Source organism: Sphaeramia orbicularis, chromosome 11 (genome assembly GCF_902148855.1).
Source record: "Sphaeramia orbicularis chromosome 11, fSphaOr1.1, whole genome shotgun sequence".
Lineage (NCBI taxonomy): Eukaryota > Metazoa > Chordata > Actinopteri > Kurtiformes > Apogonidae > Sphaeramia > Sphaeramia orbicularis.
Genome location: NC_043967.1, coordinates 56,352,228 through 56,370,415, shown reverse-complemented (window position 1 = coordinate 56,370,415; position 18,188 = coordinate 56,352,228). Strand labels below are relative to the sequence as shown.

The following is an 18,188-nucleotide window of genomic DNA, read 5'->3' as shown; positions in this document are numbered from 1 at the left end:
TGTTGTGGACAGATGAGATTAAGGTAGACCTGGTTTTTATAAACACGTCATTTTACTGAACACAGACGAAGGAATGAGGCCGACAAAGAACAGAACACAGAACCCACAGTCAAACGGATCAGTCTGACGGTGGTGGTTCAAATATGTTTTAGAATAGAATAGAATAGAATGCCTTTATTGTCATTATACATATGTACAACGAAATTGTAAGTGACAACTCTCTGGTGATGCGTAGTGCAAAAGTTGAAAGAAGAAAGGAAGTGTAAATATATATACAGTATAAAAACAGACGTGTCACCAACCGAGAAAAAACAAAACAAAAAGGAAACAGTAGAGCTAAGTATATATTGCCCTTTGACCCTGGCTGAACACTATGACTTATGTTAAGTATAGGTCCTGTGTGAGGCATTGTCATTACAGTGTGTTCAGCACCCGTATTGCACTTGGATAAAATGTGCTGCTAAATCTGGAGGTGCGGGCCTGGATGGACCTGTACCTCCTCCCTGAGGGCAACAGTGAGAACAGGCTGTGTCCAGGATGTGAACTGTCGAGGGTGATGCTTCTGGCCCCTCGCAGACACCTGCTGTTACAGATGTCTGACACAGAGGACAGCTGGACTCCTATGATGCTCTGGGCTGACTTCCTGACTCTTTCCAGAACCTTCTTGTCAGCCTGAGAGCTGCTCCCATACCACACTAAGATGTTGTTGGTAAGGATGCTCTCCACAGAACATCTATAGAAGGACAGCAGCAGTTCCTGGGACAGGTTCACCTTACTCAGTGACCTTAAAAAGTACAGGCGCTGCCGTGCTTTTTTCACAAGGGCACTGGTGTTTCTGCCCCATGTGAGGTCCTGAGAAATGTATGTACCCAGGAATCTGAAGTCACTGACCCTCTCCACAGTGTCCCCTCGGATCAGAAGGGGAGGGGGATCCTCCCTCTTCCTCCTGAAGTCCAGCACCAACTCCTTTGTTTTCGAGGAGTTGAGTGCTAGATTATTAAGGGAACACCAGGTGGTGAGGTTCAGGACCTCCTCTCTGTAGGCCGTTTCATCATTGTTGTGGATCAGCCCCACCACAGTAGTGTCATCTGCAGATTTGACCAGGAGGTTGCTGTTGTGGATTGGTGCGCAGTCATGGGTGTACAAAGTGTACAGCATGGGGCTGAGCACACAGCCCTGGGGGGCCCCAGTACTCACTGTCAGGACAGAAGAGTGATGAGGCCCCATCCTGACTGACTGCAGACGGTTGGTAAGAAAATCACCAGTCCATCTGCAGGTGTGCTCGCCAATACCCAGACTGCGCAGTTTGGACAACAGTCTGCTTGGAAGGAGTGTATTAAAAGCAGAACTGAAGTCCACAAACAACATCCTTGCATAAGTGCCAGATTGTTCCAGATGTTTACACACTGTGTGAAGGGCTGTGTTAATGGCATCACCTGTGGACCTGTTGGCTCTATATGCAAATTGGTGCTAATCAAGGCTGGGAGGCAACAAAGATTTGATGTGCCGTAGCACCAGTCTTTCAAAGCACTTCATCACTTCATCACTTCTGTTCCTTCTGGGTACACTGACTGTGTCCAAGGCATCATGAAATCTGGAGACCATCAGAAGATTTTGGGTCTAACGTAGGGCCTAGAGTCTGAAAGCTGGGTAAGAGGTCAGAGGTCATGGGTGTTCCAGCGGGACAATGACCCAAAACATATGTCCAAAAGCAGCAAGAAGCCCCTTTAGAGATGACTGTAATATTAAACCTCAGTCCTCTCCTCAGTTTCATTCGTCCGTTCCTCATGCTGAACAGTTTCTTAGTTCCATCCACCACAAACAAACCATGTGTTTACATTCAGAACCAGGAGGGAACTGGACATCTGAGGAATTTTGTCGCGACGTGCATTGTGGGAAACGTCGGTTCGTGCAGCCTCCTGACAGCAGCAGCTGGAACAGACACGGCGCAGAAGCGGCAGGAGCTCCCTTCCCTCTGTGCATATTCCTCCAGACATTTCCGCGTTTCAGCCGTTTCCGAGTCATGTTTGTTTCATCCATATAATATTATACGGCTGCGCTGCTGCTGTCACTGTTAGGCGGCGGTGCAAACCTCCATTTCCCACAATGCACGTTGCCACAAAATTTCTCAGATGCCCAGTTCCCTCCTGGTTCTGAATGTGAACACATGGTTTGTTTCTGGTGAATGGAACTAAGAAACTGTTCACCGTGAGGAAGAGATTCAGCTGAGGAATGACACACAGACCAACAGACGAATGAAACTGAGGACATGACTGAGGATGGACAGATCTGAGGAAAAACTGGTCATGAAAGTCTCCCGCAGCTTTAAGTAAGTCAACAGACCCCCCCCCCCCCCCCCCTTTTGTTTTTTGTGTATGTGTACATGTGAGTGCAGGCGTAGTGTTCTTGTTCTGACACACATATTGGATACTATATATGACTGTTTTATATAGTCATTGCTTGAATTTCAATAAAAGAGTTTAAAAATAAATAAAAAAAATAAAGCCCTTAAAAGTGAAAAAAAAAAATAAAATTTTTTTTTTAAAAAGCACCAAGAAATGGTTGAAGACAAAGCGTTGTAGAATTGTGAACGGTCAGCCACGAGTCCAGATGTAAACCCAACTGAACAGCTGTGGACAGACCTGGAAACGACTGTTAGAAGAAGAGCACCTTTAAATCTGACAGACCTGGAAACGACTGTTAGAAGAAGAGCACCTTTAAATCTGACAGACCTGGAAACGACTGTTAGAAGAAGAGCACCTTTAAATCTGACAGACCTGGAGCAGTCTGAAGAAGAACAAGAAGAGGAAGAAGGAGAAGAAGACGAAGAAGAGGAAGAAGGAGAAGGAGAAGAGGAAGAAGAATGGTCCAGAACTCCAGTTCAGAGGTGAAAGCAGCTGGTTCTTAGTTAAAGGAAGAGGTTGATTTCAGTTCTTCTTTCCAAAGACTGTGGAGCCAAATATTAAATTCAGTCCAGCCCATTTTTGGGGTTTTGCGTAAAACTGAGTAAAATTTGACTTTTTTCTTCAGTTTTTTTTTTTTTTTTTGTGTGTTGTTCCAGTGCATATAAAGGAATTAAACATGTAAATACCAAAGACATGTGTAAGTGCAATAATTTATAGAAGAAAGTATGGATTTACTGGAAAAACTCCAGGGGGAGAGAGACAGAGATAAAGAGAGAGAGAAAACGAGATAGATAGATAGATAGATCGATAGATCGATAGATTGATAGATAGATAATTTCTTTCCTTCTACTTTAATTCTATCTGTAACTCAAACATGTTCATAGGGTGTTGTGGTTCTGGTTCTGGACTCAGGCGGTTCACTGCAGTGAATCATTCCACTGTTGTAGATGTGTGACGGTGCGTTCAGGGGCAGTGGGACGTCTGGTGTTTCCTGTGTTCTTGCTGTCTCTGTCGGTTCTGTTCCTCAGCTCTCATTGGTTTAAATACAGTCTGACTGTAAACGAACCCATGTGACCGGTGTCGATGCGCGGCCTTACCGTGATCGGCCACGATGATGACGTTGACGCAGCGGTGGAGGCGGAGCTGTTTCAGGCCGTTCATGAGCTGAGCCATGATCCGGTCCACGCCCTGAAGAGCTTCGATCAGCTGGAGGAAACAGGAAGTACAACCGTCAGCACATGGACTGGGAACAGACCTGGGATAGTCCCACCGTTTAACACACAGACGTATTCTTAATATAATAATAATACGATTAATAATAATAATAGATCACATTTATATCGTGCTTTTTTGGACACTCAAAGATGCTTCACAGACAAAAAAAAAGAAGCAGAGAAAAAAAAAAGAGAGGCTGAAGAAAATGCCAGTTTGAACAGGTGACTTTTCAGCAGTGATCTGAAGTTTTGGTTTGACTCTGAGTTCCTGATGTTTGGTGGGGGGGTGGGGGGCTGCAGCAAAGGCTTGCCCCCCCCCCTCCCCCAGGTCTGGTGCTTTGTCCTAGTGGTGGGAGTGAGGATCTGAAACTGGAATGTCTGTAAAACAGAATTTCAGTTTGAACACAGTTTGAACGTTTGGTGATAGAACATTAGATCCTGCTGGGATCAAATACAAATGTGTTCAGTGTTTGTGCAGAGTTCTGCTGGAATTCAACTGTTCCAGGAAATAATGATTTTGTAAAAAGAAATAAACAAAAAATTGCATTTTTAACAGCATCATGATATATTGTCATATATCGTACTGTGATCCCAGTATGGTGATTTGTATCATATCGTCAGATTCTTGCTGATACTCAGCCCTAGTGTTCAGTGGGCTGATAGTGGAGGAGCAGGCTTTAAGGAGTGGAGAAGACACAGGGTGAAGGTGACAGGTGGATGAGCTCATGGTGGAGGAGTGTGGTGTCAGAGAGGGATAAGGAGGGCAAAGGAGGAAAGAGTGTGGTCTGAGGGTGAGGTGGGGGGGGTGGAGGAGAGAGAGGAGTTCAGTGGTATGTGTGGTTTGGATTCTGGAGTGGGAAAATGACAAGTAGGTATCGCATTTTTCTGCAGAGAATGTGGAGGAGATGTTGTCCTTGGGTTTGGTGAGGTGAGCACGTGTGTGTGTGTGTGTGTGTGTGGGGGGGGGGGGGGGGGTCTGACTTGGAGTAGTAGTTGGTACCAGGCAGTGTCCAGAGGTGTGTGTGTGTTCAGAGGTGTGTGTGTGTTCAGAGGTGTGTGTGTGTGTGTTCAGAGGTGTGTGTGTGTGTGTTCAGAGGTGTGTGTGTGTGTGTGTGTTCAGAGGTGTGTGTGTGTGTGTTCAGAGGTGTGTGTGTGTGTGTTCAGAGGTGTGTGTGTGTTCAGAGGTGTGTGTCCAGAGGTGTGTGTTCAGAGGTGTGTGTGTGTTCAGAGGTGTGTGTGTGTGTGTGTGTTCAGAGGTGTGTGTTCAGAGGTGTGTGTGTGTGTGTTCAGAGGTGTGTGTGTGTCCAGAGGTGTGTGTTCAGAGGTGTGTGTGTGTTCAGAGCTGTGCTGTAGGTGGAGGAGGTGATGTGTTTGGAGGTTTCAGCGTGGACATTGAGACCAGTTTTCTTTTCTTCAGTCTTTCTAGTTGTCTGTGTTTTTAGATTGTACAGTTCTGGGGTGAACCAAAGGGTGGAAGTGGAGAAGGAAACATTTTTTACCGGTTCCGGTTCTGGTTCTTCATGCACATTTGTTTTGGTCTTTGTAAACTCTGAAATTTCCCGTCAGTGTCACAACAGTGTGGTTTTTCTATTGCAAACATTAAAAATATCCCATAACAGAGTTAGTGTTCAAACAGAGAATGGACTGGAAAAGGGCAACAGTCATATATATATATATATATATATATATATATATATACAGGGTGGGGAAGCAAAATGTACACTATTTTGAGGCAGGGATTGAAAGACAGTGTATGACCAATGAGTTTATTGAAAGTCATGAGAATTTATTTGCCACAAGAAAATGTCCATAATAGAAAATGTTTTTATTCTATGTGTCCTCCTTCTTTCTCAATAACTGCCTTCACACACTTCCTGAAACTTGCGCAAGTGTTCCTCAAATATTGGGGTGACAACTTCTCCCATTCTTCTTTAATAGTATCTTCCAGACTTTCTGGTAATAGTTTTGCTCATAGTCATTCTCTTCTTTCCATTAGAAACAGTCTTTATGGACACTCCAACTATTTTTGAAATCTCCTTTGGTGTGACGAGTGCATTCAGCAAATCACACACTCTTTGACGTTTGCTTTCCTGATTACTCATATGGGCAAAAGTTTCTGAAAAGGTATGGATAATAGTGTTAGGTATGATTATGACATCAGTATATGTTTGGGTTCAAAACAACTGACGTAGTGTCTGCTGAGAAAAAAACAACTAAATGTTCAGTGTACATTTTGCTTCCCCACCCTGTACATATATACACACACACACACACACACACACACACACACACACACACACACACACACTAGGCCTGTAACGGTCCACGTACTGAACCGTTTCGGTACACACCTGTTCGCTTCAGTCCACAGCTGTACTGAAACGGCACAGTATGATGAGAAAAAGAAAAAGGATGCAGAACTTTAAATCTGTGCAAGTTTCACACACACATATGGAACTAGTGCACAATGAGCTGAAATGTAAATTACAACTGATATAAGGTTAAAAAACACAAGAAATATGATGTGAACCTGAAGGGAACAGACTGCAGACCCTCCACCATCAGTCCAGTCCAGTCTGGATCAGTTCAGGTCCAGGTGAAAGAACGAGGAAAGAGACGCTGATAAGACGGACGCTGTTTGGCTCCTAGGAACTACGGTAGTTCTAAAACACTGACACCAGCTCTGTCTGCCTGTCTGTCTGCCTGTCTGTCTGTCTGCCTGTCTGTCTGCCTGTCTGTCTGTCTGCCTGCCTGTCTGCCTGTCTGTCTGCCTGTCTGTCTGTCTGTCTGTCTGCCTGTCTGTCTGTCTGTCTGCCTGCCTGTCTGCCTGTCTGTCTGTCTGCCTGTCTGCCTGTCTGTCTGTCTGCCTGCCTGTCTGTCTGCCTGTCTGTCTGCCTGTCTGCCTGCCTGTCTGTCTGTCTGCCTGCCTGTCTGTCTGTCTGTCTGTCTGTCTGTCTGTCTGCCTGCCTGTCTGTCTGTCTGTCTGTCTGCCTGCCTGCCTGTCTGTCTGTCTGTCTGTCTGTCTGCCTGTCTGTCTGTCTGTCTGTCTGTCTGTCTGTCTGCCTGTCTGTCTGTCTGTCTGTCTGTCTGTCTGTCTGTCTGTCTGCCTGCCTGCCTGCCTGCCTGTCACACACATGTTGTATAACAGAGGAATAGAACCTGGGAGTTGGAAGTTGGAAAGGAGCGATAGTTACGTTAGTTATGGACCAAACCCCTGCATATACCCCCCGCCCCCCACCCCCGACAAAAACAAAAAAAAAATCCCCCCCTCTGTGTTTTTTACAAATTGCATCCTGCACACACACACACACACACAGTGTCCTAAACAGTTTGTTCTCTGTCCTAAAATAAATAATGTGCCTCATTTTGTTGTCAGTGTTTCTCTTCAGTTTGTTTCAACAGAATACCAGTTTACCCTCCTGTTAATGTTGAACTTCATGTGGAATTTTTGTTGTTCTTTTTCTGCAGAATGTGAACTGACAGAACCGGGATTACATTTGTGTTGTGTGTTCAAACTCCCTTTCAGTGAAAAGTGCAATACTAATGTTTCAAATACATTTAGTAATATTAGTAATTTTTTGTTTTGTTTTTTTTGTTTTGCTATATTCTACTGTCTGCAAAAATTGGGGGAAAATGTTCAAAAATTCATAATAAATACATTAAAGACATTTTAAGGGGTTTCTTTCTTCCTATACTGAACCGAAAAAAACAAAAAAACAAAAAACGAACTGTGGCTTTGAAAACCGAAAATGTACAGAACCAAACTTTCATGTACCGTTACAGGCTTATATATATATATATATATATATATATATATATATATATATATATATATATATATTATATACACACACTTTTTTTTTTTTTTTCTTCCTTTCTGTAATTGTAACTAATGTTGGGCAGTAAAGGGTAAAGGACAGTTAACAGATGCTGGTGTGTGCTGAGGTGAACTTACTCCCCCACTGACTGGGCCGAAGCTGTGTCCAGATTTATCAGGTTCCTCCAGATACAAGGTGAAGAAATCAGGCCTGGAGACAAACAAACAAACAAACAAACAAACAAACAGTCAGACAGACAGTCAGACAGACAGACCAGCTGATGTCAGTTCAAAGCTGGTTCTGTGTTAAATGTTAAATGTATGATTTTCACCGCTGATCGTGTGGAAGCTGCAGCCACTTCAACACCGTCAACACTCGCTCTTCAAACGGAATTTTACTAAAAAAAAAAAAACACAAGAAAAAAGGAGTAAATGTAACAAAAATACAAAGACAATGATTCATGGACAATGAGAAGACGTCGACACTCGATTAAATGTGTTAAATAATACAAACTTTAATCAGATGAATGAAAAACACCTGTTTTCTGATGGGTTCAAAGGATATGATCAAGTGGTTTTACACATATATACATATTCTTTGCTCATTTTGATAATTATTTTCCTCATTTCTTGATTATTTTTATTTAGTTCCTTAATTTTCTCATCATTTTGTTGATAATTTTGTAGATTTTGATTTTGTTGATTATTTCATTCATTTAGTTGATTATTTTGGTTTATTTTGAGCATCATTTTACTAACTTTTCTTCATTCTGTTGATTATTTCATTCATTTTGTTGCTTATTTTATTCATTTAGTTGATTTTATTCATTTTTTATTCATTTTGTTTATTTGATTCATTTTATTTGTTTTGTTGATTATTTTGTTCACTTTGTTGATTATTTCATTTATTTAGTTGATTATTTTTATACATTTTTGATCCATTTTGTTGTTTATTTGAGTCATTTTATTGATTATTTTGTTCATTTTGGTTTATTTTGTTGATTATTTGAGTCATTTAGTTGATTATTTCTATTCATTTTTGTTTCATTTTGTTGTTTATTTGAGTCACTTTATTGATTATTTTGTTCATTTTGTTGATTATTTTGCTCATTCTTTCATTGCGCTGAACTCTTGAACTCCTGACTTACTCCTTTTATGACTAAATCTCTGTTGGTACACATGAGTCAAAGCAGGAGGACTGATCAGCTGTGACTGAATGTGAAACTGGCGGTCCGTCCCACGCTCACAGATCTAAAGGCAGTGGGTTGTATTTGTGTTGAATGTGCCTGCACACACTGTTACCACTCCTTCATTACTCTGATAACAGTGGACATAATAAAACACTATTATCAACTGTGGGATCGGATTAAAGATAAAAAAGATCAGAGCTGAGGTGAAACCGAGGACACCGACAGAAACAGTTCAAACGGACAAATACTGAGTCAGTCCAGTCCAGTCCAGTCCAGTCCAGTCTAGTCCACTTCAGTCCAGTCCAGTCCAGTCCAGACCGGTCCAGTCCAGTCCAGTCCTACTATTTTGTTATTCTTCTGTTTTGTTCAGTTTGTGGCTTATTTTCTTCATGTTACTTAGTATTTTGTTGATTTATTATAAATTTTAGTTCATTTTGTTGATTTGTTTGGCTGTTTTTCTTCATTTTGTTGCCAATTTAATCATTTTCCCCCCATTTTTGTTTATTTTCTTGCTTATTTTCTTTATTTTTCCAGATTTCATTCGACTAATTTATTTTTTTCTGCAATTATGTCCAGTTTGTGGCTTATTTTCTTCAAGTTACTTATTGTTTTGTTGATTTATTATTAATTTTTGTTAATTTCATTGATTTGTTTGGCTGTTTTTGTTCATTTTGTTGCCAGTTTGATAATTTTTCCTCCTTTCTGTTTATTTTCTTGGTTATTTTCTTTTTTTTCCAGATTTTTATCAACTGTTTTGTTATTCTTTCTTCAGTTTTGTTCAGTTTGTGGCTTATTTTCTTCATGTTACTTATTTTATTATTCATTCTTGTTTGTTTTACTGATTCATTTGGCTGTTTTTGTTCATTTTGTTGCCAATTTGATCATTTTTCCTCCATTTTTCTTTATTTTCTTGCTTATTTTCTTTATTTTTTTTCCAGATTTTTATCGACTATTTTGTTATTTTTTCTTCCATTATGTCCAGTTTGTGGCTTATTTTCTTTATTTCATTTCGGGTAAATGGTGGCGTTTCCCATCATGCAGTTGGATTCCAAATATTCACACACTCTTTTCCTGGTTCTGGATCATGACCTGACACTGAACCAGTGTTTCGGTTACCTGGATGCGTCAGGTACGGCGGCAGCGGCGGTCTTACCCGTTGTACGGCCGGTAGATGTCGGGGAAGCTGCCGTTTATTTTGACGTCCGATCCAGGCCAGAAGAAGGTTCCGGACTTCAAACCCTGGTGTTTGGCCGTGTGCCAGATCTGCAGCAAAAACATGTATTAATTACAGATTCTGTGGAAAAAAAACTGTAAAAATTAAAAAAAAATACAACCCTGAAATGTCCCGGTTCCATTAGAACATGAGACTAGTTACTATTGGACAGGTGGACTCTTTAACCCACTGGTGTCCAGGTGAGCATTTTATACACACTACACGCTTATATTCAATTTATTTATAGTATTTATTTAGTTCATTAATATTTATTTTATTCATTTATTTTATTTTATATTTATTTTATATGATCTGGTTTTGCTGGACACTTTTAACAGGACGTTGTATGACTTAGACAGGGACACATCTGTCTGCAGATGTTTTGTCTGATGCACTTTATCTTCATCTCGTGGGCACTTTTAGCAAAGTTGACTTTGGAAGGTTTGACTTGACTGTTTTTATGTACTGAAAACTTGTTTTTGCTTTTATGGATGAAAGTTTGTGTCTGGAACTATTTAATGAACTGCTGCCCGTCTGGGACAGGACACTCTTGGAAAAGGGATTTTTAATCTCAATGAGGCTTTCCTGGTTAAATAAAGGTAAATAAAAATAATATAAATAAATAAATAAATAAATATTAACCCTTGTGTGGTGTTCAGATTTTTCTTACTCAGCCAGTGTTTGTGGGTGTGGTGGACCCACTGCATTTGTGGGATTTTAACTCAACGTAATCAAACAGCTATGTGTTGAAATACTCAACAGATGTTTACGTCATCCCAATTACAAGCAACATAAAAAGTGTCTGTGTTTAATATTTGCCTTTTGCCTTTGCTAGATCACATTTATGAATTAAAGTGCTATTGTTTTGTTTATTGTTCATTCGCATGTTTACAAGACAATAAAATATAATAATAATAATAATAATAATAAAAGACATGCCGGGGGAGCCAAAAACCAAAGTGGTTTATCATGGGCCTCCCCAAAGACCTGAAATAAGAAAAGCATTTGCAGTGTCTAATAACGATATACAGTCATAAGCAAACAAAATTAACTAAATGAAGGAAATGAGTCAAAAACAAATCTAACAAAGAAACTATACACATCGTGAGCAGTGCATGTGGAAAAAAATAAGAATCGACAAAACTATGAAACGAAATTCAGAATGAAACTAATAAGTTATCTAACTCAGAAAAATGACAAATGAATCAAGGAAAACAAACAGATCAGGTGAAAGTAGAGCATGGGTGTTCTATGAAATCCAATGTTCAGAGTTTTTTGAATCTGGGTCAGAACACACAGGTTTGCTGTGACTGGCTTAAACTGTTCCATATGATGGGGTACGATACAGTGTAAATGGTTTCTGATTGGATTTGGTCATAATCGGTCTTAGTAGGTTCTGCTGTCTCGTACTGTGGTGATGAATGTCTGAGTTGAACCAGAAGAAGCCTTTGTGCTACTTGTTTTTTAGTTTGTTTTTTTTTAATAAAATGTAATATAATCAACATATGAGAGGAAAAAATTTATTTAAAAAATAATGGATGTTCCTACCTAACAGAAGTGATAAAAGAACAGGTATTGAAACCCCCTTAATATTTGAAATGTTGTACTTGGGAAACATTGATTCTGTAAATCTCTTAAGAAGGGATGACTACAAACTGACTCGAATAATGCTGCAAAAAGGCGATCAGCAGGAGATGGGGAACCAGTCTGGTGCCCAGCATACAGGAATGGGAGGATGTTCTGCTCAATATTTACGGAATGGAGAAAGTTACTGCATACGTTAGGTTGGAAGTCGATAAGTTCAGAGATACATGGGAAGGATGGCTACATTATGTAAGACAACATAGATCAGATTTTGTACAGGGGAAGTAATTTTACTGTTGGTTATGTAGGCTACTGTTCAGCAGGCGTTAGTACTGACCTACATTTGACATGCACCTGGTGAGAGACCAACTGAAGGAAACAGATTTTGTTTTTACACCCTGGTTCAATGCTACAAAGTTTGTGTTATTTGTTTTTGTTTTATTTTTATTTATTTTATTTATTTTTTTATTTCTACATTTTATTTTATATGCTTGTTGGAATGATTCGGTCAGGTTACATGTGTATGTGGACGTATATCCTTGATATGGAAACATCTGTATTGAAAAAGGTAATTTTCCAAATGTAAAGGAATTTCTTTTTTGTAAAAGTGAAATAAAATACAAATTAAAAAAAAAAAAAAGAAGTGATAAAAGATTCCACTCCTGGGAAAAGAAGGGACTTACAACATACTTATCTTTGACACATATGAGGACATTCCAAAGCTTTCAGGCCCTACAAACCAAATTTGGGTTAGAACAGACGGACTTTTTCAGGTTCCTCCAAACGTGTGATTATTTTAATAAAGAAAGTCAAATCACAAACTGAACACCAACTGAGTCTAACTGGTACCAAATCTGAAAACAAGCTGATAGCTCCACACTAAAGAGGGTCATGTCTCAGCTGTATAATGTGTTTATGATGACAAGAAATGATAACACTCTGCGTATAAAAAATAAATAGGAAAAGGAAGCGGGAATGAGATTTTCAGATGAGAAATGGGAAGAAATCTGTCAGTTTCAGTGATCTTCTACAAATTCGTTCGAATGGAGAGACCATTGTTGGAAAAATGTGGTTAGATTTTTTCAGACCCCCCATCAGAGTAAAAACAGAGGTGGTTCTTCTGAGTGATGGACACAGTGTGGATCACAGGAGGCCGATCATTCCCATGTGTTCTGGGACTGACCCAACATGCACCAGTATTGGAAGGATATTCGCAGGACTTTACTATTGGTCTTCAAGGTTCCTGTTCCCTAGAACTGTGCAAATCTGTATCTTGGTGATGTCTCTGTACTAGATCGGAGGGAGGATACACAATTATTACAGGTGCTTTTAGCAGCCAGCAAGAAATCTATTACAAGAAGGAGGTTAAAGCCAACTGCACCAACATTAGCAGACTGGTACCAGACCGTCTGCAAATTTTCAAAATGGAAAAACTGACTTATTTTATCAGAATCCAGAGGGATAAATGTGACCATATTTGGGACAAATGGATTCAGTTTGTATCCTCTAGCCGCCCAGAATTTGTCTCACTGCTCTAAGAATGTCTTCTTTATAATCTCCCTGTCTTTATTCTTTGTTTATGTTTTACTTTTGCATAAACATGTGGAATGTTTAAAGAACCCAAAGGGATTGAAAGCTGTGATTGTCTTTTTTTTAAGTGAGAAATACCAAAACTGTAAGCACTCAGTTCATATGTTTTGTTTTTTTTGACACTGTTGTATGTACAAAATAAGAAAAACAAAAAGGACTCTAATAGATATCATATGTATGAATGTTAATGCTGAGATATCTTGCTCCTTTTCCAATAAAAACAAAATAAAAATAAATAAATAAATAAATAAATAATGGATGTGGATGCCTTGGGGGGGGGGGGGGGGGGGTATTTTTGGGTTTGTCTTTCTGTAAAATGTGTTGTGTTATTGTTACATGTGGTATTTATTCTTTGTGTCTGGGCCCCTCTGGAAAGCTCATCACCTTCCCAGTGTCCCTTTTCACATTATGTGAATCGGCTCACATGTGTTCACAGCTCTTCTTTGTGTCTGTGTTCATATTAAATCAGTCTCAGTGAATCCAAAGGAACTTTGTGTTGGTAAATGACAGTTGTTCAAATGGACAGGATTTCAGTTCAGTTCAACATGTTGATGCTCATATGAACTATGTTTTCAGCTCCAAAATGAACCATTTCATCACAATTAATGCTATATTTTCATGTCACAAATGGACAAGTTCTATTTGAACTGAACTGAGCTGAAAAACAAATCTTCTCTTCTTTTGGATTCCCCAGTTTTTCTTCCCAGATTCTCTCCTCCATATCACATGTTTTATTTGTACAGGTTCAGTCTGGAGTATGGTGCTGATCCATCCTGCTTCTGTTCCACCAATACATACATGAAGAATGGCACACAGCACTGTTTACATCAACACTTTTACAATAAGAAGCATTTTTAGACACAAAGAACAATTCTATATTGTTCTTTCCTCTTTAGTCTGATGCTAAACTATCCAATAAATAATAGTGCTCCTAGTTTTTGCACAGGGATCATTAGTGTAAACGCTGACATGGCTGCAGAGCATCAGTATGATGGGATCCACAACAACCATGTCACATCCGTCCACTGACACATTTAGTGTTTTTGTGTCAGCTGGGATTGTTTTAGATCCACAATAGCAACATTTATGAAGAAGAGCACAATTAGCAATAGGAAGTCTAGAAGTTTATTCCTAATAAAGTACTGGGACTGACCAGAGCATCATGGGTAATGTCACGTCCGTCCACCAGTTATTTATGCTCTTTAATGCTATTTTAAGAATTCTATTCTAATTTATTTTCTTCTATTCTGTGTTATTATTTTATATTCTATGCCACGGGTGTCAAACATGTGGCCCGGGGGCCAAATCCGGCCCGCCAAAGGGTCCAGTCTGGCCCATAGGATGAATTTGTGAAATGCAAAAATGACACTGACGATACTAACAATCAAGGATGTCAACATAATTTAAATTCAGATTCCACATACAGACCAATTAGATCTCAAGTGGGTCAGAACCAGTCAAATACTATCAGATTAAAACTATGAAAACAGCCAAATGTCTCTTTGTTTTAGCATAAAAAAAGTTAAATTACATGAAAATGTTTATATTGACAAACTATTCTTTTACAAAAAATGTGAATAACCCAAAATGTCTTCAGATAAGAAAATGCAATTCTACCAATATTCTGCCTGTTATTAAATGTTTTGTGCATTTGTAATTGTAATGTCAGTTCTAATGTACATGTGTAAAGGATAAATTGATAATCTGAGGGAGAATATTGTTAAAATTCCACTTGTTTTTCTTAAGATGTTTCCAGTTGTTCATGTTATTCAGATTTTTGTAGATGTACTGTAAACATTATCATGATTTAATTTGAGTTTTTTCACTGTTTTTGTTCTACTGGTCTGGCCCACTTGAAACCGTATTGGGCTGAATGTGGAACTGACCTAAAATGAGTCTGACATCCCTGTTCTATGGTACATTCTGTTCCATACTGAATTTATTCATTTCAGTGCCCCCCCCCCCCCCCCCCCAGGTGTTAGAGTTATTATACCATGTTAACCCTAACCCTGTTATACCATATTCCAAATCCAATATTTCTGAAAATAGAGCTTCCACTGTCAAAGAATATCAGTAGTCTGTGCACAAATGGATTAGCATTATTTACACACACTTCTATGACTTTAGGACAACTTTTTTGTTTTTTTTTTTTGACAAAAATGGACACTCATTTGACCCCCTAAGGAAATTTTAGCCAAAATGCAAAATGTAACGATTGTTGTGTTGGTGCCTAAATGTGAATAAAGGCTGGACTCACGGGCTGACCCAGGTACCAGGCCGGGTTGTCCTTCTCTGGACTGGACAGACTGAAGGACGCGTCCATCACCGGGTCGTACATGCTGTTGTCGATTAAACCGTTGGATTCTGGGTACAAACCCTGAAGGACGGAACAACACCGCTGTAAACAAAAGCTCCTGTGATGACGAGTACGTCCAACCTGATTCTGCAGAACGCCGTCGTTAAAGTTTGGAGCCGATTTCAAAGGAGTCACATGACAGTGTTTTATTTTATGAATGTGATTTATGTCATAATGAGCAGGATTCCAGGAAAACGCCTGAACGGACACAATAGCTGGCATGAGTTTGACCGCAAAGTCATTTAGTCTGAGTCAAACCAGTGGATTTACGGTAAAACGAACCATCCAATAACATGTGTTTGTTCTGTGGATCATGTGACCGCTGAGCAGAAATGAGTCTGAGATTCACTGAAGAAGAGAAATATCCAAATACAATCATAAATACGAGCAGAACACATCTAATGTCATCAGTTTTGTTCATTCTCTAGATTTATTTGCTCATCATCTTCAATATTTTGTTTATTTCCCAAATGTGTTTGTTCGTTTTATAGACGACTTTGTTAATTTTCATTTTTATTTTGTTAATTTTCATGATTATTTCATTAATTTTTTGTTTATTTTCACAATAATTTTGTTCTGTTTTGTTCAGTCCTCAAAAAAATACATGATTCTGTTTCTTTTCATGATTATTTTCTTCATTTTTTTTTCATTTGTTGTTCATTTCAACGGTTATTTTGTTTACTTTTACATTTTCACAATTATTTAATACTTTTTTTTTCATTTTCACGATTATTATAATCATTAAAGATTATTTACTTAATTTTTATGATAATTTTATTAATTTTTGGTTGATTTTTGTTCAGTCATCAAGAAAATAGATGATATTGTTTGTTTTCTTGATGACTGAACATAAAAAGGAACTAAATAATCGTGAAAAAGAACAAAAGATGAACTAAATAATTATGAAAATGAATAAAAGATGAACTAAATAATCATGAAAATGAACAAAATAATGAAAATTAAGAAAAAATGAACAAAATAATCGTGAAAAAGAAAAAAGATGAACTAAATAATTATGAAAATTAAAAAAAATTAAATAAATAATCATGAAAATGAACTAAATATTCATGAAAATTAACAGAAAATGAAAACAATAATCGTGAAAATGAACAAAAAATGAACTAAATAAATGTAAAAACAAACAAAGCCATCTAGAAAATGAACAAAAACATTTGGGAAATACTCAAAAATCTACAAAATAATCCAGGAAAAAGAAAAAAACAACAATGACCAAATGAACCTGGTGAATGAACACAGGTGAAGACAGCTGGACGTGTTTTCTGCAGTTCTACTTTTTTTTTCTTTTTTCTGCAGTTCTACTTTTCTTTTTTTCTTTTTTCTGCAGTTCTACTTTTCTTTTTTCTGTTTTCTGCAGTTCTACTTTTCTTTTTTTCTGTTTTCTGCAGTTCTACTTTTCTTTTTTCTGTTTTCTGCAGTTCTACTTTTCTTTTTTTCTTTTTTCTGCAGTTCTATTCTTTTTTTCTGTTTTCTGCAGTTCTACTTTTCTTTTTTCTTTTTTCTGCAGTTCTACTTTTCTTTTTTCTGTTTTCTGCAGTTCTACTTTTCTTTTTTCTGTTTTCTGCAGTTCTACTTTTCTTTTTTTCTGTTTTCTGCAGTTCTACTTTTCTTTTTTTCTGTTTTCTGCAGTTCTACTTTTCTTTTTTTCTGTTTTCTGCAGTTCTACTTTTCTTTTTTTCTTTTTTCTGCAGTTCTACTTTTCTTTTTTCTGTTTTCTGCAGTTCTACTTTTCTTTTTTTCTGTTTTCTGCAGGTTTTCTATGCACCTTAGTGCCGTTGGAGTTCTGAGGTCCAGCTCAAACACATGCAGGTTTCGGACGCTTTGTCCATTAAAGGTGTGTTTTCCGCTGTCGGTGTGATTGTGTGGTTTGCTTGGTTACCGTGACGATGGTGTAGTGGTTGGGGAAGGTCTTGCTGGGAAACGCCGCCTGCATGTACGGCGCAGATGTCCCACATGTCTCTGCAACGTAAAGAAGACGCAACATGAGGGACAGAACCACGGACTGAACCCAAACACGTCCACACACGTCCACTTATCTCTAGTTCTTTTTCCGTGCTCCATCTGTCCTAACCTGTCCCATATTTATATAAATGTGTTCCAAACACAAGTGTGTAATGTTGGTTTTTCCATTCAATCCCAAATGTGCTGATTAGTTTCTTTCTTGTGGTCAGGGGCGGGGCTTCGGGGGGGCTGGGGGGCAGTGTTCCCACGGCCTGGGCCTTGGGGGGCCGGGACCAAGGATCAGGCCCTGACACTATCTTCCACATGAATGAATTTTCTCATGGTAAAATCTTCCTACGGTAATTTAATTAAACACGTGCACTGTGTTTGTGGTTGTAGAAGCTGCTTCAGCCTTGGTGAGTCATGGTCGGTAAAAATTTTTAAAGACTGACTTTGGTTTTGTGGGTTGATTCCAAACTTTGCAGACAGTGTGTGTTGCATTGCTGGCTTCATATTCACTCTCACAGTTGACTTGACAATGTGTAATTTACAAATGGATCACCGGTATTGCCTCCAAATGTATTTTGGGTAAAATTGTCATTAACAGTCATCCACAGATGTAATCATCCACCTCTGGTGAACACAGAGCGCAGACATGTGGATCTGAACACAGGAGGTCAGAAGAGGCAGTTACAGGCACAGAAGTGGAGCCACAGAACGCAAAGAAAAGGAGAAGAGAGAGCAAAGAAAAGCAGAGTTAAGCTGTAGGACACTTTCTTTTTTTGTCCCTTCGACTCCTAATCCTCCTGGAGATGAACTGGAAACCACTAGCAGTGACTGAAGCCCCCCAGTACTGACCC

The 18,188-nt window shown here is 38.9% G+C and overlaps 1 protein-coding gene across 1 annotated transcript in view; it reads right to left on the bottom strand.

Annotated features, from left to right (window-relative positions):
* Window positions 1-18,188, bottom strand: part of LOC115428207 (venom phosphodiesterase 1-like) — a 130,763-nt gene that overhangs the window by 100,872 nt on the left and 11,703 nt on the right. Inside the window, 6 exon segments of the mRNA XM_030147044.1 lie at window positions 3,503-3,611; window positions 7,575-7,647; window positions 7,769-7,834; window positions 9,780-9,889; window positions 15,271-15,390; window positions 17,267-17,346. Coding sequence (XP_030002904.1) covers window positions 3,503-3,611; window positions 7,575-7,647; window positions 7,769-7,834; window positions 9,780-9,889; window positions 15,271-15,390; window positions 17,267-17,346 — 558 coding nt within the window.